Source organism: Eucyclogobius newberryi, unplaced genomic scaffold (assembly GCF_026437365.1).
Source record: "Eucyclogobius newberryi isolate DKJ021-1_F unplaced genomic scaffold, fEucNew1.0.hap1 SCAF_1, whole genome shotgun sequence".
Taxonomy (NCBI): domain Eukaryota; kingdom Metazoa; phylum Chordata; class Actinopteri; order Gobiiformes; family Gobiidae; genus Eucyclogobius; species Eucyclogobius newberryi.
The window spans coordinates 28,667,874-28,693,930 of NW_027315723.1; the positions used below are offsets into that span (position 1 = coordinate 28,667,874).

At 39.2% G+C, this 26,057-nt stretch overlaps 2 protein-coding genes across 2 annotated transcripts; one reads left to right on the top strand and one right to left on the bottom strand.

Annotated features, from left to right (window-relative positions):
- The first annotated feature begins 522 nt into the window (after positions 1-522).
- On the top strand, positions 523-13,877 carry cdc40 (cell division cycle 40 homolog (S. cerevisiae)). The gene is made up of 15 exons (XM_072442713.1): positions 523-735; positions 1,125-1,211; positions 1,352-1,481; positions 1,562-1,648; positions 1,740-1,879; positions 2,039-2,135; positions 2,206-2,345; positions 2,790-2,864; positions 3,005-3,050; positions 4,385-4,486; positions 4,917-5,032; positions 7,190-7,323; positions 10,475-10,551; positions 12,590-12,734; positions 13,516-13,877. Exons 1-15 carry the CDS (start codon positions 553-555, stop codon positions 13,691-13,693), a joined length of 1,737 nt encoding a protein of 578 aa, XP_072298814.1. The 5' UTR covers positions 523-552; the 3' UTR covers positions 13,694-13,877.
- Positions 13,878-14,519: 642 nt separating this feature from the next.
- mettl24 (methyltransferase like 24) lies at positions 14,520-24,925 on the bottom strand. Its single transcript, XM_072442724.1, has 4 exons — positions 24,841-24,925; positions 22,786-22,919; positions 18,212-18,437; positions 14,520-14,854 (listed from the first exon to the last, which is right to left on the bottom strand). The coding sequence occupies exons 1-4, from the start codon at positions 24,916-24,918 to the stop codon at positions 14,540-14,542; spliced, it is 753 nt and encodes a 250-aa protein (XP_072298825.1). The 5' UTR covers positions 24,919-24,925; the 3' UTR covers positions 14,520-14,539.
- Positions 24,926-26,057: the final 1,132 nt, after the last annotated feature.

Sequence of the window (26,057 nt, forward strand, 5' to 3'; positions counted from 1 at the left end):
AAACTTGGTACGATCAGGATCAAGACTGGTTTTGGAACAAAATACCACCCGCTAGCATTGGCTGTGCAAAAAAAAATGGGTTTTGCACATAAAAAACCGGCAACTGCGTCTGTTGTGATCGCTCTGTCCCCAGTACAGTCAGAAATAGTGGTACGTACCGCTCTATTGTTGGAGCGAGCGTCCCATGCTTCTGCTGCTGGTCTCTCTGGTAATAAAGGCTACAGGCATCCACGGTCTGTCTCTTCCGCTGAACACAACAAAGTGCTGTTCTGGTCGATAAACAAACAAACAGCCATTATATTTCTGAATATTTTTTTATAGTTTTTTCTTTAATTGTTCATATATGCATTAGTCTGCATTAAAAGTGGCATACCCATTTTTATATAACGTATTTATGGTTTTAAGAAAATCAAAACAATGTGAATTCTTACTTTAAAATGTATAAAGAAACTGAGCAATTTTCAGCAATTTTGAAAATAAAAAAATATTCTGCGTTTTATTTTGTAGCGGAAGTAGCACCCTCCAACTTCCGCCCTGTTCACAACATCCAAGATGTCTGCCGCCATCGCTTCCCTCGCTACTTACGGGAGCGACTCCGATCCTGAAAATGAGTCAGAATTTAAGACCACCAATGCAGCAGACGACCCGGACGCCACAGTTCACCTTAAACCATTGCAGTCCACAAAAACTATGGCGTTGGCTGTCCTTAACTCTGCCCCTGAAGTCGCTGTAAAGGTGAGAGGGAAAGGTAGCTTAGCAGGCTAGCCGCTAACGCTAATTCTAGCGCTGAAACTAGACAGTGCGATCTTATTTAGCTGGTATCCAAATGTTAATTACCGCAATACTGTACTTTTACGCTAGCACGCAGACACTCGCAATGGCTTCAGCCGTTGCACATTTTCTAATTCAAATCTTAATGGAACTTGATTTTGATTCTTGACAAATTATTGTTTATTGTGTGTTAGCTCGCATTTGATTTTTGAGAAATGCGTCTGTAATCCAGTAGCTAACGATTAGTTGGCGAGGACGATTGTCTCTAGACTTGACTCATAATGCTGTTAGTTACTCAACAGTTTGTTGTAAGAGTGTTAAAGTTTTTTTTTCTGATTGGTGATTTATTTCAGGAGTCTGTTGAAACCGGTGTACATCTGGACCCTTCTATGAAAGAAGTCACTTATAACCCCTCATTTGAAACCATGTTTGCCCCTCAGGTGATTATATATATTTTTATTTGTTTTGGCTACACATGAATACGTGTTGTTATTGCAGGTTAAATGTAAACGTTTAGAAAAAGAGAACTGTTATAAAGAAAACGTTTACTATTATGTGCTTGCTTATAACTCATCTGTAGTTCGGTCCAGAAAACCCTTTCACGTCACAGCAGATGGCTGCTTCAAGAAACATGTTGTCTGGCTACGCAGAACCTGCTCATGTCAACGATTTCATGTTTGAACAGCAAAGGAGGACATTTTCTACATTTGGTATGATCTGTTACAGTTCATACTGTATGTATGACCTGATATGTTATATATTTTTAGTAACCATGATCCATTACTATTAGGTTATGCTTTGGATCCATCAGTGGACACAAATCAGGTTTCTGCATCCAGCTATATTGGAGCTGTTGAGGAAGCTGAAAAAAGCAAAGGTATAAATCATTTTTTTTACTTGACATCTCAGTGAATGCTCTGGTTTGCCGTTAAACTATTCATAAATGTACACGTATCATCTATTCAAAGGTGTAACTGTTTTTGAGAGTGGACACAAGAAACCAGAAAAGAGGAAAAAGGTTAAAGGTGGAGATGCAGGCGAGATAGAGGAATTCCTTGGACCTTGGGCCAAATATGTTGACGAGAAAAATGTGGCTACACCAACTGAGGTAATTATTGTTCACATGTTTATACCATAGGCCCAAAGTCACTGGGATAGGCTCCAGTCACCCTTGACCCCTAACGGGAACAAGCGGTAGAAAATGAATGTATATGCTATTGCCAAAAAAACTGAAAGTTGTTCTTTAATGTGTCAATTTTCTGTGAAGGATGAGAAGAAATACTTGGAAGAATACCTTGCAAAGAGACAAAAGAGAGGCAGAATTGAGGAAGAGGCTCCAGCTGAAGAGAAGACTATTCTCCATGGTAATGTGATCTTCATAGTTTTTTATTAATCAGCACGTTTATGTCTTTCTAACGGACAATTTCTCCACAGTTAAAGACATGTTTGACTACCAGGGCAGATCTTACCTCCACGTGCCCCAGGATGTTGGCGTTAACTTGCGTTCCTCTGAGCCTCCTGAGAAGTGTTACCTTCCAAAGAAACAGATCCATGTCTGGTCTGGACACACCAAGGTCAGTGGCAAAAGAAGAATATTTGTAACATTTACTTTGCACTTGCTAAAGAGTGTTTTTTTAATTACTGGTTGTCTGTGCCACTGCCTGTTTGCGTGAGGATAAATCTCTTTATCCAAATTGAATCGTCGTGTCATTTTTGCGTCGCAGGAAGCTACTGCCTTCAAAATCTAATTTGGAATACTAAGAGGTTTGAAAAGATAATAAGCGCATGGAAGTGCTGATGTCAAGATAATAGATAGCCTCTTCTGTCTCACCAAAAGTTTTGTGAATATTTCAATGTCCCAATTATTTGAGAAAGTTTTGGAAATAGCTACTGCTACTGAAGCAATTCTTTAATGCCATGCTTAAGTTCAAAGTGAAAGTTAAGCCAATTACACGTGTCTTTTCGATAAGAGGCAGGTGGATTATGAACCTATTAACTTGAGCCTTTATGTTTTCCAGGGAGTCAGTGCTATTCGACTGTTTCCAGGCTCAGGTCATTTGCTTTTATCCAGTTCTATGGACTGCAAGATTAAGGTAATATTTATTTTTGTTCTAACCTTTGTGTTCCTTATGGTTCCAACAAGTATCAGTTTTGTAATTAGTCTTGTATATATGCAAACGTTTATTATCATTGAACTTGAGGTATATTAAAGGTTTTCTTTTCCTTTGTGTAGTTATGGGAGGTGTATGGTGACAGAAGATGCATACGGACCTTTATTGGTAAGTAAGCAAACTTGCACATATTTTATTTAAATTTGTATTGATACTGTTTCCCAGTACATGCTGACGGGTAACAAGTCAATGCACCTTGATTTGACATGTCAAGGCTAGACTCCACTGAGCCTGTGGGAAGTAGACCCCAATGACAAGTCCAGGCTATTTCTTATTGAATATGGAATATCATGCTTGATGACCAATGAAGACGCGTGTGCTCTTTCAAATGGGAAAGGTCTGCGGAGGCTCATGCAGGTCACCCTCACAGCTCGGCTCACTGTCAGAATAGAGATTGTTTGCAGCCGTCGTTCTGCTTGTCAGCTCCTTCTCAGAACATGCATAATTCAGCAGCACTCGCAGGTTGTGGGGACACGAGCGGATCCTGGCGCACATGGAGGCACAGCCGAGGAGGGGGAGGGGGGGGGGGGGCGTGTTCCAAATAGTAGTCACTCATTTGCAAATAGGAACGTCAAGATTAATTGGCTAATAGAAAACCGTGATTTCTATCAGTTTTTTTCCTACAAACAAAAATATTTTTTGTTATGTACTGTATAACAGTGTGAATTTTAGAAGCAAAAACATCAACCTGTATTTATCAGGTTGTTTATCACATTGTTACAAGTTAATTAATGTTTATTTAAGGATTTCACTGTTTGCTTATGGTGGCAATAATCACAGTTCGTTAATTTGTCATTTTGTTTTAAATTGTCTTTTTTCTAACAGTAATTGTTCACACTAACATTACATTTAGGTTAATTGAATAACTTTATTCATCTGATGTTTTAAGACTGAAGGGGCTTTTTGGATGTCCTTGATGTTAAAAGCTGGTTGACTTTTTTAATTAATTGCAAATTTATTCATGTTGGAGTTCAGTAACAAATGTGAAATGACATACTGAAATTGTGTCATTGGAGAGTTCACTCACCAAACATGTGTGTAATTTCTCTTAAAGACACACATTTTAATTCATGGAGGTATTCATGCATGTCCCTTTTCTTTGGGGCCGGATCAGACGTGCACCATCAGCTTTTAGAAGTTTGGTCGTCTCTGTACAGCTTGAGTCCGGTTTAGTGCTAGAGACGAGTTGGCAGCTGCACTCGTCTGTCGTCCTTGTTATCACTGCTGGAACAGCCTGGTCTTCAGCCTGAAATGAAAAACAGTCTGGAGGGAACCGCTTCACCTTCAAGTTACAAGAAAGAGCCTTGGTTTGGGACTCGACTGACATTGACAAAAGACATAAACTTGCGTGATATTCTCAGCTATTGTGGCACAGTCTACTCGTTCAACATGTCTGTCTTAATTTCAACACAATCTTGATCATTGTACTCTGTGTTTGACAGGCCACAGTAAAGCCGTGCGAGACATATGCTTCAATAATGCTGGGACACGGTTTCTTAGTGCTGGCTATGATCGCTACCTGAAGCTGTGGGACTCAGAAACAGGTGGGATACGCAGCCAAATATGTTTCTTCTTCTATTTATGAAGTTTACATATTAGATTATAATTAACTAATACATATTGTTCTTATAATAACCTTTTGAGGATGATCTACTACTACTAATAATAATGATGATGATGATGATAATATAAAAAAAACTAAAACCTAAACAAAGCTAAATATTTTTTAATAAAGCGTTTTACTAAATTAATTGATTACCCCACTTGCACATTCCTACCTGTCCAGCAGAGGGCAGACAACAGTTGAACCCCTGTCCTCATAAGCATACATACATGCAATAAACTAAAAGTTGTGTTATTTGCCATAAAGGTGAAATAACGGTGATGCCTTTTGACAGACAATGTTGGGTTTTTATGGACAGCTGCTGTGGATTAATTCTGGAGCTCTGACTTTTCAATTCCCTTCCTTCACAGGCCAATGTATCTCTCGCTTCACCAACAGAAAGGTTCCTTACTGTGTCAAGTTCAATCCAGATGAGGAAAAACAGAACCTCTTCGTGGCTGGCATGTCTGATAAGAAAATTGTCCAGGTGAGGTTTGGATTTTGCCATGTGTTGGATATAAAAAAAAATCAGGATCTTTTTTGCTATTTGAGAGTGTGTTCTCTTTGTGTCATGTGTCTTGTTTGTAAAGTTCTGGATATTTTCATATTTCTATGCACAATGTAGGTCTAACACATTATCTAAAATAGGCTTATCCTTCAGCGGTGTGTAGCTGTGTATCACAAGAGGTGCAGGGCAGACAGGATTAGAACAAGTCATTAATCACGCTCCGTGTTAGTGCAAAGGAGAGGCAAAGGTGAGAACAAACTGTGAACAAAATTAGAAGATCATGAGTGCACGGACATTGTTGCATTAAATAATAGATGGCTTACCTTTTACCCTTTTTTTTTGAGGGACTAGAAAGAGCACCATTTAAAAATATTTATCTTATTACCGTACTTGTACACGTACACCTTACACACCTTGAAATGTTTAGGGTTCTGTTGATCCAACCCAGATATCCCTATGCAGCCCTACATTTTGCTTTGCTGTGCACAAGTGGCATTTATATTGTTTGAGTGCTTAAATGTTTCTTTCTGCTCCAAATATATATTGTATAGAAATGTGCAATTATGTTTGTTGGTGTTGGATTGTCTGTTCATTATTTGTGGCACAAAGACTCTAATACACTGCTCAAAAAGGGAACTCTTGAACAACATAATGTAACTCCAAGTTAATCAAACTTCTGGGATATCAGCCTGTCCAGTTAGGAAGCCACATTGGTGGGGAATCAATTTCACTGAATATTGTGCAAATGGAACAAACAACAAGTAGAAACTAGAGTCAATTAGAAAGACATGGTTTTGCAGGGGCTGACCGCACACCATTTCCCTCTCCTCGTCCTTGCTTTCTGAGTTGTTGGCACTCTTACATTTTTCCAGTGCTTTCACCACTAGAGGTAACTTGAGGCAGGCTCTTCAACCCACACAAGTTGCTCAGGTAGTGCAACTCATCCAAGATGGTACGTCAATCCACACTGTGACAAGAAGGCTTGTGTCTCCCAGCACAGTGTCGAGAGCATTGACGAGATACCAGGAGACAGGCCAGTACACCAGGAAACCAGGAGGGGGCAGAAGGAGGGCAACAAACCAGCGCGCTCCTTTGTGCATGGAGGAAAAGGAGGAGCACTGCCCGAGCCCTACAAAATGACCCCTTGCAGTCCAATAATGTGCAAACCGACTCCATGATGTTGGTCTGAGGTCTCCACAAAGGGGGCCTGTCCTCAGCCCAACGCCGCGCAGTCCAAATTGGCCTTTGTCAGAGAACACAGAGATTGGCAGTTTCGCCATTGGCGCCTTGTGCTCCTCACGGATAAGAGCAGGTTAACCCTGAGCACATGTGACAGACGTCACATGTGCTCAGAGTCTGGTGACGTTGTGGAGAATGTTCTGCAGCCTGCAACATCCTCCAGCATGACCGCTGGGTCAGTGATGGTCTGGGGAGGAATTCTTTGGAGGGCCGCACATTCCTCCGTGTGCTAGCCCGAGGTCCCCTGACTGCCATTATGTCCCGGGATGAGATCCTCAGACCCATTGTGAGACCATATGCTGATGCATGATAATGCAAGGCCTCATATGGCTGGAGTGTCAGAAGTTCCTGCATGATGAAGGCATTGATGTTATGGACTGGCCTGCTCGTTCCTCAGATCTGAATCAAATTGAGCACATCTGGGACATCATGTCTTAGTCCATGCACCAACGTCACTTCACACCAGACTATCCAGGAGCTGACATACCCCGAGTCAGGTCTGTGAGGATGTCCCTCAGGGAGCATGTCCATGCAGTGTAGTAAGTGTATACAGGCACGTGGAGGTCACACACGCTACTGAGGCTCATCAAGACTCGTCTGGAGGAATTTTCCCAGACGTTGGATCAGCCTGTGAACAGATTTTCCACTTTGATTTGGAGCATGTTTGATTAGGAGGATTTTGATTTCCATGAAACACTCTTGTTTTATTTTGTGCTCAATACATCCTTTATTTAATCAATAGAGAATTTTGACAGAATTCTTATTCATTGTGTTTTAGGAGGTGATGTTGAAGCGTTCTATTTTTTGAACAGTGTAGCTTTGTTGAAGCAATCAGAAAAGAGTTGTAGATGGATTTGATGGTGTACATGTTTTTTATCATTACTTTTCTTTTGTCAGTGGGACATCCGGACAGAGGAGGTGGTTCAGGAGTACGACCGGCACTTGGGAGCTGTGAACACCATCACATTCGTGGACGAGAACCGGCGCTTCGTCAGTACGTCGGATGACAAGAGTCTCAGAGTGTGGGAGTGGTAAGTTCACTGCTGTAATTTACAGGAAGCAGTTGTTCTCGTTAGAACAGCCAAAATCAATAAATAAATGAGCACATAACACAGCGAGGGCATTTTAGTGTAGGTCATTAGTGTTCATGAATAAAGCTTTGCTCGGGCATCGTTTGACCTTCTTTGACCCTGTTTTGGACAGAGCTCCTGCAGTTGCTCATGTGCTCTCAATCTGGGCCTCATAGTTTGCATTCAGCTGTTGTTTTATGATTTTTTTTCCCCTGGAGCCAACAACGTGCTGCCAATTGTATATATCTGAATACAAAGTTGTACTTAATGAATCAAGGTTACATTAATATGGAATAGCAATATCAAACAGTGAAAGCGTTCATTTAGCTTCAGTTCATTTGTCGAAGCATAAGTAAGTCAGTGTCAACAGAAGCCCCCTGTCCCACGAGAGAGGTTTAGTGCAGCGTGGGAGCAGACAGGCTTATCGTCTGAAAGAAAAATACTTGCTCCTTTCTTTTTATTTAGGATGCCAACTCACTCTGGCTCACCGCTGTGTGAGAGCCAGAACATTTTACCAGAACATTGCTGAGTGTTGTGAGAATAGGACAGAGCAGCAGCTGGAGGGAACAGCCGATGGGCCAAAAAGATGATGCAGCAGAAATTTGAACGTCAACACCACCCGAGTATCCATTCCTCGTGTGGTAGTTGGGAACGCTGTTTTGAGTTGAGGTACAATGTGTAATACAGTATTGGTACCATAAATGTATTTTTACTATAGGAAATGTACAAAAACACACTCCTTTTTTGTATTTGGTGCCATATTTTTCCATTCATATCAAGCTCACCAATGTTCTACAGCTGGAAAACATTCACCGCTGTTATTTGTGGAGCTCAGAAGACAATACATACCTGGGTTGTTATTGCGCGTGCGGTTTAGTTTGACTTGTCTCGCTCACAAACTCACTGGTCCTAAATCTTTTACTCCCCCTATCCTCCCCTGTATCTGTTTCTAAGGGTTTGCATTTTTTATTAGGTCTTTTAGTTCCTAAAAGCCTGTTTTATTTGGCCAAGTTCGCTCCAGCGGTTAAGCCTCACAGTGGGAATGCCAGATACACTTGCAGTTCATTTGACTTGTAAGCGAGAACTACTGTCCAGGGTCTTCAACATACATTACCAACCAATGGGAAATTGCTTTTGTGTTGTGTTTTGTTGCAAAGAAAATGCAAAGTAACAAAATTCTTAGTTATTCAGTACAGATATATTTGTTGTAGATGAGAATTGTTCATCTTCACTGTCCCTTGTAATACATTACACGTTGTATATATTTTTTCTGAAATTGTATGCACATATGTTACTCGTATTGTTCTTAAATTCTCATTGCCGAGAGATATTAGTGATGCAAATAAAGTATAGTAAGAAAATATATTTATTGTTTTTAAGATTGTAGAATTATTACAAAACTATTGAGGACTATTGGATGTTTGATAATGTCTAATCAGTTATTATTTTTTATTTGAACATAATATCCAAAAGGTAAATCCTGCATTTACTTGGAGATAATTGAAGCCATTGTTCTCATTGTTTTTCTTGACCAAGTTCAGCATCTTAAAACAAATCATAAAAAGCATAAATTACATTACGTTTTGCATGGAAGACCACAACCTTCTAAGTAAACTTATTTCTGTTTTTTGGAGTATCACAATAACGATATAGTGAGGTTTGACTTTGATTATTAGACAAATGTGATATGTCATTACATTATTATTAGTATTATTTTATTTTTTCAGCTTTTTGTAGATTTTTTTTTTATATCTACAATTTCCTCAATATTCAAATCTTGTATACTGTTTTTTTCTACACTGGATTATGAGACGCACTGTCAATGAATGGTCTATTTTAAATCATTTATCATATATAAGTCGCACCGGACTATAAGGCGCATTAAGCAAAACAAAAGATGTTACTCACAAAATCGCTTGGTTGTCAGTAAGTACAACCAGCATGAATACCAGGGTTCAGAATAAGCGGTATCGCATCGCAAAATGCGACGCAATTTCTCTCAAATGCGATGCATTCGTCAGAAAAAAGTGCTTTTGTATCGCAGCTTTTGCGATACAAAAATGTGTGCTCAATTGTATAACCAAAGCACCTAAAAAGCACTGATTACTCGTCAATCGATCGTCAATAACAGCATGACACACTTGACTGGTCCCGCTGCTGTCACAGATCGCGCGTACGAAAACTGCTGAGCGGGAGGAGCCGCCGGGAGCGCGCGGAGGCGCTTTACGAGCGCCGCGTCTCGCTGAGCTCACATAGTTGTGTAACACAACACATAACACATGTAACACAACACATAACACATGTAACACAAGACATAACTATGTAGTTATTGTGTAACGTGTAGTTATTGTCGTGAGATCAGCGAGACGCGGCGCTCATCAAAACCCCTCGTCGCCTCCGCGCGCTCCTGTTTTCACCCCGAGGATGTGGAATTCAAAGGGTCAAACTCACTCATGTCCAGGAGAGAGTGTGTAAGAGAAGTTATTCTGATACAAACAGCTCATCGTCATGACGACTCTGGTGGTGATTTGTAACTTGTGAGTGTAAAGACAATATGTAAATGAGACTCATGCAAATGATGATATGGAAGAAAGTTGTAAATAAGACCATGTGACTTGGCGTTAATTAATTTGTTCAACAAATAATTTTATTTGCAAGTTTTCTATTTTATTTAGAAAAAAATTAAGTGTTCAAAAGTTCATTTGTTAAGAGTTTTTTTAAAAATAGAATATTTACAAATACATTTGAAATAAATAATCTTGTTACATCAATGGAAAATATTGATAGTTACTTTTGTGTTTTGCTATGCAATTATCAAATTGCTATACAAATTTGAAAAAAATTGCGGACTGTGTAGCAGCAACGCTGTACAAGTGAAAATCCTTAATCTGAACCCTGAATAACTATTTAAGGCACACTGGATCATAAGGCGCACTGTAGTTTTATTTAGAAAATTAAAGGCTTTTAAGTGCGGAAAATACGGTATCTTAAAAAGAGCATTCATGACGGTATCTAAAGTTCTATACTATACTGCCCACATTTAGTTAAATGTATTCTTGCTCTTTGTTCAATATTTGGAAACGCTCACTGGTGTATTTCCCTCTTTCCCCAGGGACATCCCAGTGGACTTCAAATACATCGCTGAGCCCAGTATGCACTCGATGCCAGCTGTTACTCTCTCCCCCAACGGTGAGTCGTCCAATCACAGCAGGCCTCTTTCGTTCTCAGGGGAAATTAGATCAACTTTACCACACACTGTCGAGGCCTTCAAATAAGTCAGAGCCCGTAACTTAAGTGATCGGACGCGGCGAGGGGCGTTTGAGACGCCGCGGTTGAGCCCGTGATACATCTGTAATTGTTTGGGTCGGCGCTTTGTGCACCACAGCTGTCACTTCACCTCAGTGTTTGCCATTAAAACAACAGAACGTGTCCTAATGTGCGACTCACTGCGGCGCAGACGGCACTTTGCGTTAACAACATGTCAGAAGAGATGAGCACCGCCACGAGCAGAGATAAATAAATATTCGTTTGGACGATCCACTTTATTTAATTATGCTTTGCGCTGCTCTTTTCTAGTGGGAAATGTATGTTGCTGTGTCACTGCACATGTGAGAATGAAAGCAGGAGCATGATTGTTTTACTCAGACGTTTAAATAACAAGTGTCAATTGTCGCACAGTAATACAGAGGTGCATCAGTGTGCTTAGAATTAAGACTAGGTTGTATTTTGATAATTGTCATTGTTATTTGGTCTAAACAGACTCTAAAACACATGTGAAAAGAACTTTTATCACAAAGACCTTTTTCACAAAACAGTGGCATTATAAATCAAAATGTCAAAGAATAAACAATATCAGATTTTCATAAATTCACTATATTCATAAATATTCTTATTAGCTAGAAGCTTTCAGTCCCCATGTCAACCTTTTCTCTGGCAAAAAGTATTCTCAATCATGTTAATTTAATCAAGTGTTTAATTGCCTAGGCTGTAACTAATGATTATTTTAGTAGTCGACTAGTCAGTGATTCTTTTTTTTTTTAAATTACATTTTCAAAGATACATTTTGATACACATGTACATTTTCATTTAATAATCTCACTGTCTTTGTTATAAATGGTCTTTTTAATGTGTTTTAAAGTCCGTATAGTCTAGATAACGAACCCAAAAAATATGATTATTATTTATAGTCGATTAGTCATGAATAATTAGCTAAAAGCGATTGCCTTCATAGTCTATTGAGCCAGTCCCAAACCTGAATAAATTATGTGTTTCTTGGAGGTCATCTAGTTTATTGACAATCTATGACAAACGTTAATCCATCCAATTAGTGGAAGAGTTCCAGACAAATATTAGCTGATGGGTTTATTCTTCTGCAGTGCAATATTGAGGTAAATTAGCCAAATCTGTATCTCCAGGATTGCTCCTCCTTTGTTTTGTGTAAAGTCCATTTTCCATTCAGAGTGAAATGGCGTGCGGTCCCTCCTGGCACTGCATCCTCAGCATCTGTTTCCAACATTGTCTTCTCTATTACACTGCCCACTAAGTCTTCCAATGAAATGCTTTCCTTGAATGCAGTTTTGTGAACCATGTTATTGTCATTAAAAGGGATTTTTATTTTAATACTCCAACCACAAATGTCCAGAAACCAACATTTGATTAAACTTGGTAGTAAAATGGTGTTAACAGTTCCCATCATCATCATGTCTTCTATCAAGAGTGACTCGTGTAATGGTTTGACACCAAGAGCTTCTTTTATTGTGCCGCTGATACTTGTGTTTTTCTAAAGGACACGTCAAGATTACTATCGTTTGCTAATCAGTCCAATACCTTGATGGGAATAAAAAGGCGAGTTTTGTATCCTTTATATAGTGCAGAGTGTCCTTGAGGCTCTTTCGTTAATGATCTCAAATCTCTTGTTAAAACACTTTGCGTGAGTGATGAAGGACCACTCCGCTGTGACTGACTGTGCCAGGGTGGCCGCATGTTAACAGCACAGCAAATATTTCAGTGGCAGGTGGGACACATGATCAAAGCAATAAAATATAGCCAGGTCTCTAGCTTAAAGATGCCAATGATAATTTGCGGATTAATGAGCGCCTCTTACTTGTTCTGACAACATCTCCAACATGTGAGCAAACTGAAATGCCTCCAATTTGGATAGCGGTTTCAGAAAGCGGCTGTATTTTATTATAAGATCTAAGAGTTACATTCTCATTTCTCTCTTTAGGTAAATGGCTGGCATGTCAGTCTATGGACAACCAGATTCTTATCTTCGGAGCACAGAACCGCTTCAGGCTGAACAAGAAGAAGGTCTTCAAAGGGCACATGGTGGCGGGTTATGCCTGCCAAGTGGATTTCTCTCCGGATATGAGGTGTGTATGAGGTCCTCGCTGCTCCCAGTGCACAGCAATAAGAAGTGGAAAAGTGGAATTTGTTTTAAATTAATAAGAAAACATACTTCTAGATTCAGTGGGCACCAGCAGACTCTTTTACATTGTTGTGGATCTGCTTGAAAGTGTCTTGATTTCAAGCATGGAAATCATGGGAATGATCTGTACTCAGACAGGCCCAGAGGATAGTGTCTGACCCTTCCCATGTCCTCCACTCAGAGTATGACCTTCTGCCCTCAGAGAGGCATTATAGGGTCGCCCAATGTAGACTCAACAAAAACTCTACTACAAACTACAATAATCTATACGGCTCCTCAACCAGCCGAGGAACTGAGGCATTGCCTGGTCAGTTATGTATGGCGGTTTGGCAGCACAAGTCCTCAACACATTTCACAAAGGGGACAATGAAGTGTAATTGTATTTAAATTTTGAGTTTGAATAACGTTTAATAGTTTACCCTTCTTGCAACAAAGCAATCAAAGCGTATACTCTGTAAACAATGTAACCACTTTAAACTGTGTAAAAAGACACTCTGGTCAAACAGTTTTTACATGGATGACTGCCTGTTCCGTAGTGCCACTGACACAGCGGTCGTTTCTGTAAAAACACTAATTAGGACCAGTCTCGTATATCCTCCACGTCGCCAAGCAGGTGCTTCTGTAACCATAGCAACGCAGACACTTTAGAATAGACTGAAAACATACTCTTGGCAGGTGAAGGCGTCTTTTCTCCCTTTTTATAAACGTTTTACTTTCATCTGCAGCTATGTGGTGTCTGGAGACGCAGATGGAAAACTCAACATTTGGGATTGGAAAACCACAAAACTGTACCACCGGATCAAAGCGCACGACAAAGTGTGCATCAGCGCCCTGTGGCACCCCCACGAGACCTCCAAAGTCATCACCTGTGGCTGGGACGGACAGATCAAGCTCTGGGACTAAACCAGGGAAGGGTTCTGATGTATTTGAAGACTCTGAGCAAAGCCACAGGGCTGGTATCCAGTCTCACTGTTTATTTTTACTATGGCGAGTTTGTAAAGAGCGGTATTGTTCACTTCTTTTAATATTTTTGTTTTGTTTAAATGTTTATGTTGAGAATACATTTGTAAACCCTGCAAATACAACATTACCATTTGTGAAAACAAACTGTACATTTTACTTATTCATCTACATTTTGGACACAAAATCACAATAGTTGTACAAAGAATTTGTCGTTTATTTTAGTTCTTAGTGGTTCACTTCATTCAAATTTTTACATTGTATTAAATGTTCGTTTGTGGGGCCTTTGTTTCACAACAGAAGCGACAGAAATTCAATTCTTCATTTACTTTTCAGTTACAGTAGAACCAGATCATGAAATGCCTTCTACTTCATGTTTCAATTGAATAACGATGCAGGGAATGTAGTTTATGTATTAAAAATTCTCAACAAATATTACATACATTAAAACATCTTGACTGTCTATTTTAAAGAATATGAAAATAAAAAACACAGAATTATGCCAAAGTCTTGTTTCTCAAAGTCAAAATGTCCCTGTTAACTGCACACCTGCTGCAGTAATGTGTCTGTGGAGGAACAGAAGAGAGCAGAGCCTTTAAGTGCACAATGACAAGGCGATTCGAGCTGACCTGCAGCCAACCAAACACCTGCAGTACCACAGTCCTGAACTATCTGCTGAGGCAATTACTCGCACCGGGCCTCCACAAGACGGGGGTTATGTCGACGCCAACGCACCAATATGGCACTTTTTTCCGCATTGCACGGAAAGGTCAGAGAAAGAATGCATTTTCAGCGCCACTGTGTGTTCACCCAACTCAAAGTATAGGCACTGCTCGCGTTAAAGACATTCTTGTGTAGAAAGACTTGAGGTTTGGCGGGGTCGCTGTGAACGTGAAAGAGGCGGAAGTTTGCGCGCTCCAGTTCCCTGAGCAGGCTGAACCAATAGCGCACCACGGATGGCTCGTCCCCCGGGACCTCGAACCCGGCCCAGTGCAGGTGGACCTCCAGAAGCAGCTGTCCCACCGAGGCCAGGACCCCCTCCAGGATCAGGTTCTCCAGGATCTTCCACTCTGCGCTCTCCATGTCGGCCTTCAGCACGTCCACCTGCAGCGTAGAAGGAAACGTGATGCGGTTAACGATTGTTGCCGGTCGGATGTGTGAGTTATTGATCGCTGACATGCAGTGGCTGATGGATGATGCGAGGATGAGACAATGCGAGTCGTGCAATGATGATTCAATTCAAAAACACTATTCCCCAAAAGGCACAACTCATAATGCTTAATGTTCCAGCCGGACGAACGGTTTACTAACATGTTACGATGAATACCGTATTTTTTGGACTATAAGTCACACTTTTTTTCATAATTTTGGCTGGAGTGAGACTTATATTTATACTTATACTCCGGAGCGAGATATTATTTGTTATTTTCACACTTGCAACCTTAGTTCATACTCCAGTGCAACTTATGTTTTTTTTTCTTCTCTATTGTGCATTTTTTGGCTGGTGTGACTTATAGTCCGGTAAATACGGTACATTTAACATGAAAAATATATTAAAATACGTCTGATACGGCAACAGTCTCTGCATAATAACGCCATAACCAGGTGTAAACTTTACCAATATAATTTGAATTCTGTCAACTGGACAAAAGTTGACAGAATTACATTTTCTTTCAGCCTGTTGAAATTCAGAATTGAATGTTCTTTTTCTACAAAGAATATATATGTGTATTATTGTTGGGTTGTAACGTTTGCTGACCATAATCTAAAGAGATGTGCAACGTTGTTCTTGTGCATTGCCTCAATGTAAATATTGTGTAAATAATCATAACACCAAGCATTCTTTCACACTTCCTGCTAAATTTGCTTTTACATACACTAGTATAAAGACAGTCAAACGTAGGTTTCAGCTTCCTGTTTATGGGAGCCATTTTGAGCATGTTTCATCATTCAAATGACAAGGGTTTTGAATTGCTATGACAAAGGTCCTAATTTTTCATCACTCAAACCCATGGATTGAACGCATGACCAATTATTTAACATAAATATTCTCATATGCAGTGTAAGGCGACCTCAGCCACTCAGGTGGCACAGCGTCATAAGCACAACTATTGTCAAGAAACGTGTCAAATGCCTTTACCGGTGATTTACTTCCTTTTGTGGCACTTGGACTGAAATCTTTGTCTGCTGCTGCTGCTGATGTGGCCTGCTCCCCCGACACACTGTGTACCCGCATTAAAACCTCATTATAAAGATTTGGCATTTAAAGCAATTCGGTTCCGTTATCCGCCATAACATTACAAATCCTCCCACGCCAAACATTATGCAGTTTCACGTGCTACAGTCTCAATTTATCAGGCAGATTCTGAATTCTGCAGCACAGGGACAGTTGGCCTTCAGATGCTTTTGGCCCAGTGCTTAATGAAAAATAAAAAAAAACTTACAATGAAAAGAAAAATATATAAATTACACTAAAAAAGAAAACCCTGGAACTTAAACATAGAAATATTTGCGTTATACTGTACAATATAATTCCGCAACTACCAATTCAATATAAGTTTAGTACAGAAATGGAACATACAAACCATAAAATAAAAAGATGTTGGTCTCAAATGGTGGTACACAGACTGCCTCCAGTGGTCGAAGAGGCCCTCTGCACTTTTTTAGTGTTTGTTTTATTTAGGGACACTACTTTGAGTTTATCATAACTATTGTATCCATTGTATAGTCGCATATAGACTTGGTTTGTCTCATTTTAGACTTAGTTTGTCTCATTTTAGACTTGGTTTGCCTCATTTTAGACTTAGTTTGCCTCCTTTTAGACCTGGGTTGTCTTATTTTAGACTTGGTTTGCCTCATTTTAGACTTGGTTTGTCTCATTTTAGACTTGGTTTGTCTCATTTTAGACTTGGTTTGCCTCATTTTAGACCTGGGTTGTCTCATTTTAGATTTGGTTTGTCTCATTTTAGACCTGGGTTGTCTCATTTTAGATTTGGTTTGTCTCATTTTAGACCTGGGTTGTCTCATTTTAGATTTGGTTTGTCTCATTTTAGACTTGGTTTGTCTCATTTTAGACTTAGTTTGCCTCCTTTTAGACCTGGGTTGTCTTATTTTAGACTTGGTTTGCCTCATTTTAGACTTGGTTTGTCTCATTTTAGATTTGGTTTGTCTCATTTTAGACCTGGGTTGTCTCATTTTAGATTTGGTTTGTCTCATTTTAGACTTGGTTTGTCTCATTTTAGACTTAGTTTGTCTCATTTTAGACTTGGTTTGCCTCATTTTAGACTTAGTTTGCCTCCTTTTAGACCTGGGTTGTCTCATTTTAGATTTGGTTTGTCTCATTTTAGACTTTCTCTTATTTTAGACTTGGTTTGCCTCATTTTAGACTTGGTTTGTCTCATTTTAGACTTGGTTTGCCTCATTTTAGACTTGGTTTGTCTCATTTTAGATTTGGTTTGTCTCATTTTAGACCTGGGTTGTCTCATTTTAGATTTGGTTTGTCTCATTTTAGACTTGGTTTGTCTCATTTTAGACTTTGTTTGTCTCATTTTAGACTTGGTTTGCCTCATTTTAGACTTAGTTTGCCTCCTTTTAGACCTGGGTTGTCTCATTTTAGATTTGGTTTGTCTCATTTTAGACTTTCTCTTATTTTAGACTTGGTTTGCCTCATTTTAGACTTGGTTTGTCTCATTTTAGACTTGGTTTGCCTCATTTTAGACCTGGGTTGTCTCATTTTAGATTTGGTTTGTCTCGTTTTAGACCTGGTTTGTCTCATTTTAGATTTGTTTTTTCTCCTTTTAGAACATGTTAACACTAAATATGCCCAATAAAGTCCGTGTTTTAATCTGATGAAGCTCAGAAAACCAAATATACACTTAGGTGATATTTAGCGTCAAGGACATGTGCGACGGGCCGAGTAAACCATCTATAGAAGTGTTCAGTTTTATTATGTTATATATTCTGTAATTTCATTCAACAAAACAACCTGTTATTTTTATAATTGCCTTTACCAAAGCCATATATGAGAGCGGAATCGTGTCGTGTATTCAATTACTGTTGCATAGAAAAATGTCTGACCTTCATTTCCAATTTGTTACACTCCAACACTGCTCCATTCACTGCTCTCTGAATGCAGAAGTCTATAGACTCTCTTATGGGCCTTAGTTTGCCTGTAGGTGAGACTGATTGCAAATATAAATGCCATCTGATAAATATAGTCCTTATATACGGTAATCCATGTGCTTTTTACAATTATTTACGCTCTGTGAAATGTTAACCTGCATCATTTCCATTTATTAGTCATGTTTTTATGCACACGGACCTGATTGACAGTTGGAGCAGAGGAGTTGTGACAAGACTGTAAATAAACTAAAGCTCTTGAACCAGTTTGGGGATAAAACCTCTGCTGACTCGTTGGATTTTGGAGACTACGTACTGTATTTGTGTCTGACGTAACCTTACCTGTCTGTGGCCAAAGTCGTTGAGGATGGTGGCCAGCTTCTTGGTGCTGCTGTGCTGGTGCTGGGCCCCTAGAGCAGGGTTGGGGTCCCTCCAGTCCACTGATAAACGGTGGAGCCACATCTGGGCCTTCTGTAGGTGGGACTGTTTCAAACTCGGGTCGAAACAGTGAACGTCACATCCTGATCGGACCAGGGACAGCTCCAGGGAACGGTCGTCCGCGCCAAGACTACAAGATATAATTATATAATAAAAGATATAAGAGAGAATAAATGGTATTGTGTTATACATATATATATATATATATATATATATATATATATATATATATATATATATATATATATATATATATATATATATATATATATATTTATACTCATATAAATCAGAATGAAGTGGTAAATATGTGCAATTCCACGGCTTGCCAATTATTCAAACTCCTGGACCTTTCCACATTTTATCACGTCACGGCCACAGACTTAAATACTGTACATTTTATTGGCATTTTTTGTAAATAAAGAAATAAAGAAAACCAGAACTTGATCTTAAACTTGAACTAAAAGGGTCAGTTAAAAATAAGCTTGTACAACAGGACATTTAGCACCATTTTATGCTTTGGTCAAAGTTTAACATTTGGAAGCCCGAGGCAAATACAGAGGCATGGGAGCCCTCAACATTTTTGATTATTACATTTTTTTCTTTTGCTGGATACTTGTTGAGAGCAGTACTGGAGAGCAAAAATAAATAACATTAAATCCATTTATATGTGTTGAATGGATGGACAATTAGCACCAGAACTCAGCTAATTACCCAGATGGAAATGAAGTCAATAGCATTAAATCTGCTTGCAGTTTTCCTCTTAGCCTATTAATTTCAAATGTGATATTTCCACCCGTCTCTTTTCACATCTTCATTGTGTATTCCTCTGTGTCTTATTAACGCTGTATTGTACTCTCAAGAGCCGCATATTTAAACAAATGAATTGTTTTCCAATGCACAAGTATAAAAATGCAGAATGAGCTAGATTGAGATGCAAATGTTTGTTTGTTTCTCTGGCAAAAAGACAAAAAGTTAGTATTACTTCCAGTAGATATTCTCACAGGAGACAGCGGTGATATCTTTACCCCGAGAGACTGCAAAGTGAGGGGATAATGGTGGTAAATGGCCGCTTGAATGTATTTATATAGGGAAATCCTATCTCAAACGTGAGGATTATGTAGGGATTTTGGGAGCGATCCCTGTTGACAGCGCCATGGCAACCAGGCTTGAGAAAAGCATCTGAAAACTAATAAGAAAAGCTCTTAAAATGAGATGTTAGACTACACCTTTCACTAAAACTAAACTAAAGCGAACAGGAATATATTTTTTGCCTTTTTTTACTCCAAGTTGACAATTTTTGTGATGTTTATGATTTCACTTCCTGGTTGGACACTTTACCTAGCAACAATATTGTTTTGATTTCACAAATTGTTGCTTAAACTGTCCGAAAGATGTGTCAGTTGTGTGTAACTTGTCTCTGCTTTTTTGATGTAATGTCGCTTATTGATGACAAAGACAGAGCTATTTTGTTTTTTAACTCACAAACTGCAACTTGACTGATGAAAATATGATAAATCTTTACCACAGGGACTATCCCACAAAACAGAGAAATCATTTGAAAAACATGAGAAGCTGTTGCATGCATCTGCTTTAGAAGAATTAAAAGTCAAACAATCACGAGCCTAAAGTCAAAGTTGGATTAAGTTCTTCTCCAATGAAAAAGTGTCATGCTATTTCAGTTTTCGATATTAAGATAGAGACAAAACAAAAAGTTTCGATGACATTGAAGGATAAATATGTGTAAGTGCTGATGTTATTGACAAGAATGGTTAATGAAGTAGTGACAACAAACATTGTGGAACAGGACCAAACACATCGTACTCAAGCCACAAGGGGTCAGCAAAAACACAAAGCATTGACCCCTGACCTTTTATCACCATTATATGTTTGGGTGAAGGTCTACTTACCCTCGCACTCGTACGGCATCTAATATTTCTTTTGCAATGTCTGAAACAAACTTCAAGACCTGGCAATGACATCTTTTTGCTCTTGTTAATTTGAGTTCAAGAGCATTCGCTTCTCTCTAGTGGAAAAAGGCCACTTCTAATAAAAACCTTTACTTTCCTGAGGCAAAACCCTGGACTTATTAAAAAAAAACGAAATAAATACAATTATATAAGATTTTTTTCTGCAGCTGTATTTTCTTTTCTAGTCTTTTATAAAACCGTGTGACTCATACATTTTATGTCCCGGCATTCGAGTCCCAGGAAAAAATGTTGAGGTAAAAATATCAGACGTAAAATGCCGTTATTTCTTGACAATTGCAACTACTTTCATTGGCGACATTAAACAGATTACACCAACATATTAGCAAGTTTATCAAATATTTTGCCCTGTATGCACTGTATAATTTGTATATTGTTTACGAACATGTGCACCGAAATCTGATTGTTATCTGATTTCTGGACCTTTAAGTCATTGCAAGTCACAGGGCAATCAAGGCAAGCAGTGATGGTTTAAAGGGACAGTAGTAGTAGGTGTTGGCCCTTCATGTGGGAGACCGCGGTTCCAAACATTTCCATACAAATGTTATCCACTAAATACTGATAAACCCCCCAAGTCTGCTTTCCCATCCATAAAAGTCACCACACTCTACTGCCTTTAAGATTAAAACTGCAAAATCTGATCACAAGGACCATGATCCAAAAGAAATCAGACTACTCGCTTCAGATTTTGCTGCTTACATATCCTTTTAATGACCGAAGAGCTAATAAACCTGGTAATGATCAGATTGTGAGTGTGTAAATTGAGATTATGGGAAACAGTAGTAGATGCTGTAGCAAATTCCAAAACATACAGCGCACTAAAGTCAGCATGACCTGGAAGTTAGCCTTTTTCCTCATTGTGTCATACTTTAATGATCAGAACTTTGCTTCCATAAATCTTCATATTTTAAAACCTTTCTAGGCCGACACATTTGCACATATTTCCATAAAGATGCGTGACAGCGAACCCTCCTTGAAGCAAGTCTGCGTGAGTGACTCCTCATCATAAACATCATAAACCAGTGATATTCTTCAATGGCTCCATTTGACCCTTGACCCCTGCACATCACCCGTGGCAACAGCGTCCTTCTAGCCTCTGCGATAATGCACCTGTGCTATCTTTCATCAGGTTCCTATTAAGCCACTCTAGTCCAGCTACACGTTATTCAGTGGTGGAACGCAACGAAGCACGAACGTAAAAGGTTGAGCTAATTGTACTTTGGTCCAGTTGATACTTTTTACTTTTACTTGACTACATCTGAGCAGGTGTCTGTACTTTCTGCTCCACTACATCGTTTAGCCGGATTAAAAAAGTGACATCCTGCGCACACAAACACAAAAACATACACAACAAACTCACAAAAAAACTTTAAACGTGGATTTGATTCGCTTCTGTTTCTAAAAATCGGTCTCAAATACTTGTTACTGTTACTTAAAGCTCATTTTCAAACGAGTACTTCCTAAAGTTTTACGCATGTAGATGTTTTTTTGTGCGCTACTGTTGCTTTTACTTGAGTACTTCTTCCACCACTGACGTTACTTGCCAGTCAAAAGAATCAAAGCAAATAAGATGTTTTGAATGTTTTTTGTCAGGTTTTACATTTCCTCAAAAACAAAGCAAATCTTCTTTGATCGAGCAGCGACTGAGGAGACGCCAGATTGTGATGAGAAATGTCACTCAAGTCATCACAGAGCAGATGTCATGAATTATAGGATTAGCACATTTGCTTCTGAGGCTGCAAAATTATACAGTCACAAATCTGGTAAATGTGTTCAGGTCTTCACAGTGCGATGGGGAAGATTAACCCCAGAAATGTTAAAATAATAGTTAGTTTGTACCAGTAAACTTTGTGCAGGCTTTTCAAACGTTGTTCAGTAACATCATGTCCCTTCTTCTACTTTCAGAATCTCCTTTACAAGAAAGACCTGGCCAAAGCAGCCGCAGCAGCACAAATCAACACCGTACAGACAGTCACAACATATTACATTCTACAGCTTATGTAGTAAAACTACAGATTCCAATTTGAGGACATTTGGTCCATCTGACAGCTTGCTTAGATTTATGAGTCAGTTCTATTTTCTCTTGCCTAATTTACTTTTAGCTCTTGAATGCTTGGGATGATGACATAATCATGGCTTCCAGGCATAAGGATTCCTTCATGATTTGGAGGATTTAGCATGGCAACAGTCCTATGCAGCACAATTTAATTTAAAATGAAACGGGGAAAGATCTGCACAAAATCTTCAGGAAGGAATAATTTGCCTGAAACCTGTGAATTGGAAGCAAAAGGGCTGTTCTCCACTTGCAGCAAAGCAAAGACTCACAATGCTGTATCAGGTCAGTCTCGTGATGGAAATGAACTCATATCCAACGTTAAAATAGGCTTAATTGTGTACATATACTGAAGCAATTAAGTACAACTAATCAAGAGTTATGCCACTTTTATTATTATCCTTGTGATTTCAGTCATTTGCTTACGTCATACTTACCCAAAAGAGTAGACCCTGCAGTGTTTCCCCTTGATGCTGTGGCTCAGGCTGTACTGAGGGTCCAAGCACACGGCCCAGGCTCCGTCAGCCCCCGTCAGCTTCGCTCCGTCACCTCCCTCCGAGAGACAAGGCACCTACACATCACAACACTACATCTCAGCTCCATACAGAATGAAAAGGGCTCAACACTGTTTTGACATCTTGGCCCGGTTCAGCCGTAAGTAATGTTGGTTCTGTCTGTTTTTTAAACCTGGGCCGCACGGACAGCTTTGTACTGGCGACATGCTTACATTTATAGCTTTGTTCATTCTGAGAGTTAAACGTTGAGAGACTAAGAATGAAATGTGTCATGCTGTTCAATGGGATTTACTTGTTTTAGTGTAATAGTAATGGAGTCATATCCTACGTCAAATTATTCAAATACTGTAACTTGACACTTTACAATTTATTGTTAAAATGATTGGTGCCACAAATAGGATAAAGATTTGCCATTTTATAAGTTTTGACAATAAATGTAGAATACCAAAGCCAAACTATCTGACCAGTTTGCTCAAACCTGCATTTTAGAGCTACTGGTTTAGATTAGAAGTCATTTTTCCAGCAAGTTTTAACTCAAATTGCCAAATACATAAAAAAATATGAAATTTCATATTTAAATTTAGATAATATCGTGAATGCTGTTGAAGATATATGCAAAATTTGAATACTGAGTATACGGTACAGTATTGTTTTAATATTCTTTTTACCAGTAGTCTTGCCACCAGTATGAAGCCGTCCCAGGTTTATCCATGTGAAGAACTCAATTCAGAGTGAGACACAGATCAATCTGATGTGAGCCAGGCTAAACATAAACATATCATAAGGTGATATTTCTGCACTTTCCTGATTCATTCATTTTTTGATTCAACACATTTTGAAAGATGTCTGTTGGATTGACATAATATTATATGACTATTATTATTTATCGAGATACTAAACAATGGTAATTATAATTTTTTGTCAATATCACCCATCCATACTTGTAATGTCTTTCTGTAGAGCCCAGTCGAGTGTGTGTGTGTGTACGTGTGTGTGTATAGTGTGTGTATAGTGTATAGAGTGTATAGAGTGTATAGTGTATAGTTATAGTGTATAGTGTAGTGTATAGTGTATAGTGTATAGTGTATAGTGTATAGTGTATAGTGTGTATAGTGTGTAGTGTGTATAGTGTGTAGTGTAAAAGTGTGTCTGAGTAGGAGTGTGGTGGGCCTTCTCCTTGAACAGCTCCACTGGGCCCTGTGTCACTCAGCATTAAGCCTCCACCTCCTCCTCCTCCTGCGCCTGTCACTGCCCCTGATAGACACTGCGTTATAATCCTCCTCCGCCTGTCCCTCTTTGTGAGAGGCAACACACAACCCTGAGCTAATGCATCACAAGTTTAAACGCTGCCGTCAGACAAAGAAAGTTTCAGTCAAAGAATCGAGCTGAACCTATAGTATACTTCCATTGTTACAACTGCTATATTTACAACTAATATTGCACTATCATGACAATATTGCGAGTATACACATAAGTGTATACTTATGTGTATACATGCCTTTTCACACATGCCACAGTTTGTAAGAGCAGGCGTGTGTGAATGAAGCCAGAACTGATTTCCCTGCATTTTTGATCCGGCAATTTCCCTGGTAAATCACCAGGTCTAATGCCGGGAACAGTTATGTGGGAATGAAGCCAGAACATTGCCACTGCTCGTTTCTTTGGTTATGCGCTTGGTTTCCCTGGTTACATTGTGCAGTTGAGTTCCATTTTCCTTCAGTTTAAATGATGCAGCTCATTGTTACAGTGAGAGAACAGAGATAAATGATGAACACAGAAATTATTCATGGCTGTGCTTTAAGGGCTAAGAGTTTTTATAATATACATTTGAACATTGATCTGTGCAGTTTCATAAAGAACACAAACGCTGTTGAATTGATCAGCTACTGCACGAAAACCAGAGCTTTGCCCTCCGTCTTCACATTCATCAGGGACACACGTTGTATGTGCTCCACAGCAGTGTGTTAGAGGACTCACTTGAGGTGTAGTGATGTATTTAAGGAACCTTCTGGCTTCGTCCTCCAGAGAATGCCTCTCACTGGCCCAGGGCTCCATGTCGATGTGCCACTACAACAAAACAGTTTTCATTCAGAAGAAAGTACTGGAGATGCAACATCCTCAGCAAATGTAAAATGCTAATGTCATTTTATTTTCCAATCTCTATGCAAAATTCCTTCACAATGCTGCTCCACCTCCCTTGAAAAAACATCTCCAACTTTGCTCTGAACAAACTACTTGATCGACCCGCTCTATCAGACGATGGAATCAACTTCAGGATAGTTTGAAATTGTCTGTAGATATTTATAACTTCACCCAAAACTTCATACACGGTGCCAACATCAGCCAAGTTAGATTTTAGCTGTATGTTTTATCTGAACTAATTTTGTAATTTTTAGAAAAGTGTATTTTACTGAGCTACTGTTAATAATGACATGTAATGTGCTGTATATGTAATGAAATGTGTACTTTTCTTACTGTTGTTATGTATTCTGTTACCTAGGGACTGCAGATGGAAAGTAGCAGAAGCTAAATCTGGTGCAGATCATCTTTTCTCTTGAAGATGAATGATTTTGTACACGGTCCCTGACAAATAAAGACTAAACTAAACAAACTTCGAAGCGAGCCGCGTATGGTTTAGATTTAGTTTTTCACCATTTCTTCCAATCTTATGGTGGAACTAGGCCACTGTGTTCTCAGGGTTCTCTCCGCCCCGTTGTGTGTGACAAGGCTATTTTAAAAAACACCTTTTAGTCCAACATAATGCGCCTTGTATAGAAAATAAAATCTTGACGCATGAATCACGAGCTATAGACATTGAAAGTGTGAAAACATAAACCTCGTCTGTCAGCTGCAGCAGATTTGAATGTAGTTTTGTGAATGCATTCCTTGAGGCTGGCAGAGCAAGGCTGCACACTCTGCTTCATTTCAACTGGAATGTCTGTTTATGATTAGAGCCGTCCTGACTTACAAGAGGGAAGACACACAGCTTTAGTCAGAGCTGAAATCCAGCATGTCTTCTAGTATGTGCCGTTCACTTCCACATACTTGATTTTGTATTCTCGCTGGAAGGATTATTCAAACAGAGCTCAGACAGCACATTTTGATCGGGAATCACGGGGACCTCACAATTTGATACGATATGTAATACACAATTCACAACGATATCATAAAATGGCAAAACTGTGACAACAAAA

Bases quoted from the DNA above. Each gene is read 5' to 3' on its own strand.
- cdc40 (XM_072442713.1), top strand. From the start codon at position 553: ATGTCTGCCGCCATCGCTTCCCTCGCTACTTACGGGAGCGACTCCGAT. The intron at 736-1,124 runs GTGAGAGGGAAA...GATTTATTTCAG, and splicing joins CCCCTGAAGTCGCTGTAAAG to GAGTCTGTTGAAACCGGTGT. The intron at 7,324-10,474 runs GTAAGTTCACTG...CTCTTTCCCCAG, and splicing joins AGTCTCAGAGTGTGGGAGTG to GGACATCCCAGTGGACTTCA.
- mettl24 (XM_072442724.1), bottom strand. From the start codon at position 24,918: ATGGAGCCCTGGGCCAGTGAGAGGCATTCTCTGGAGGACGAAGCCAGA. The intron at 22,920-24,840 runs GTGAGTCCTCTA...TGTGATGTGTAG, and splicing joins AATACATCACTACACCTCAA to GTGCCTTGTCTCTCGGAGGG. The intron at 14,855-18,211 runs GTAAGGTTACGT...TCTACGCTGCAG, and splicing joins ACGACTTTGGCCACAGACAG to GTGGACGTGCTGAAGGCCGA.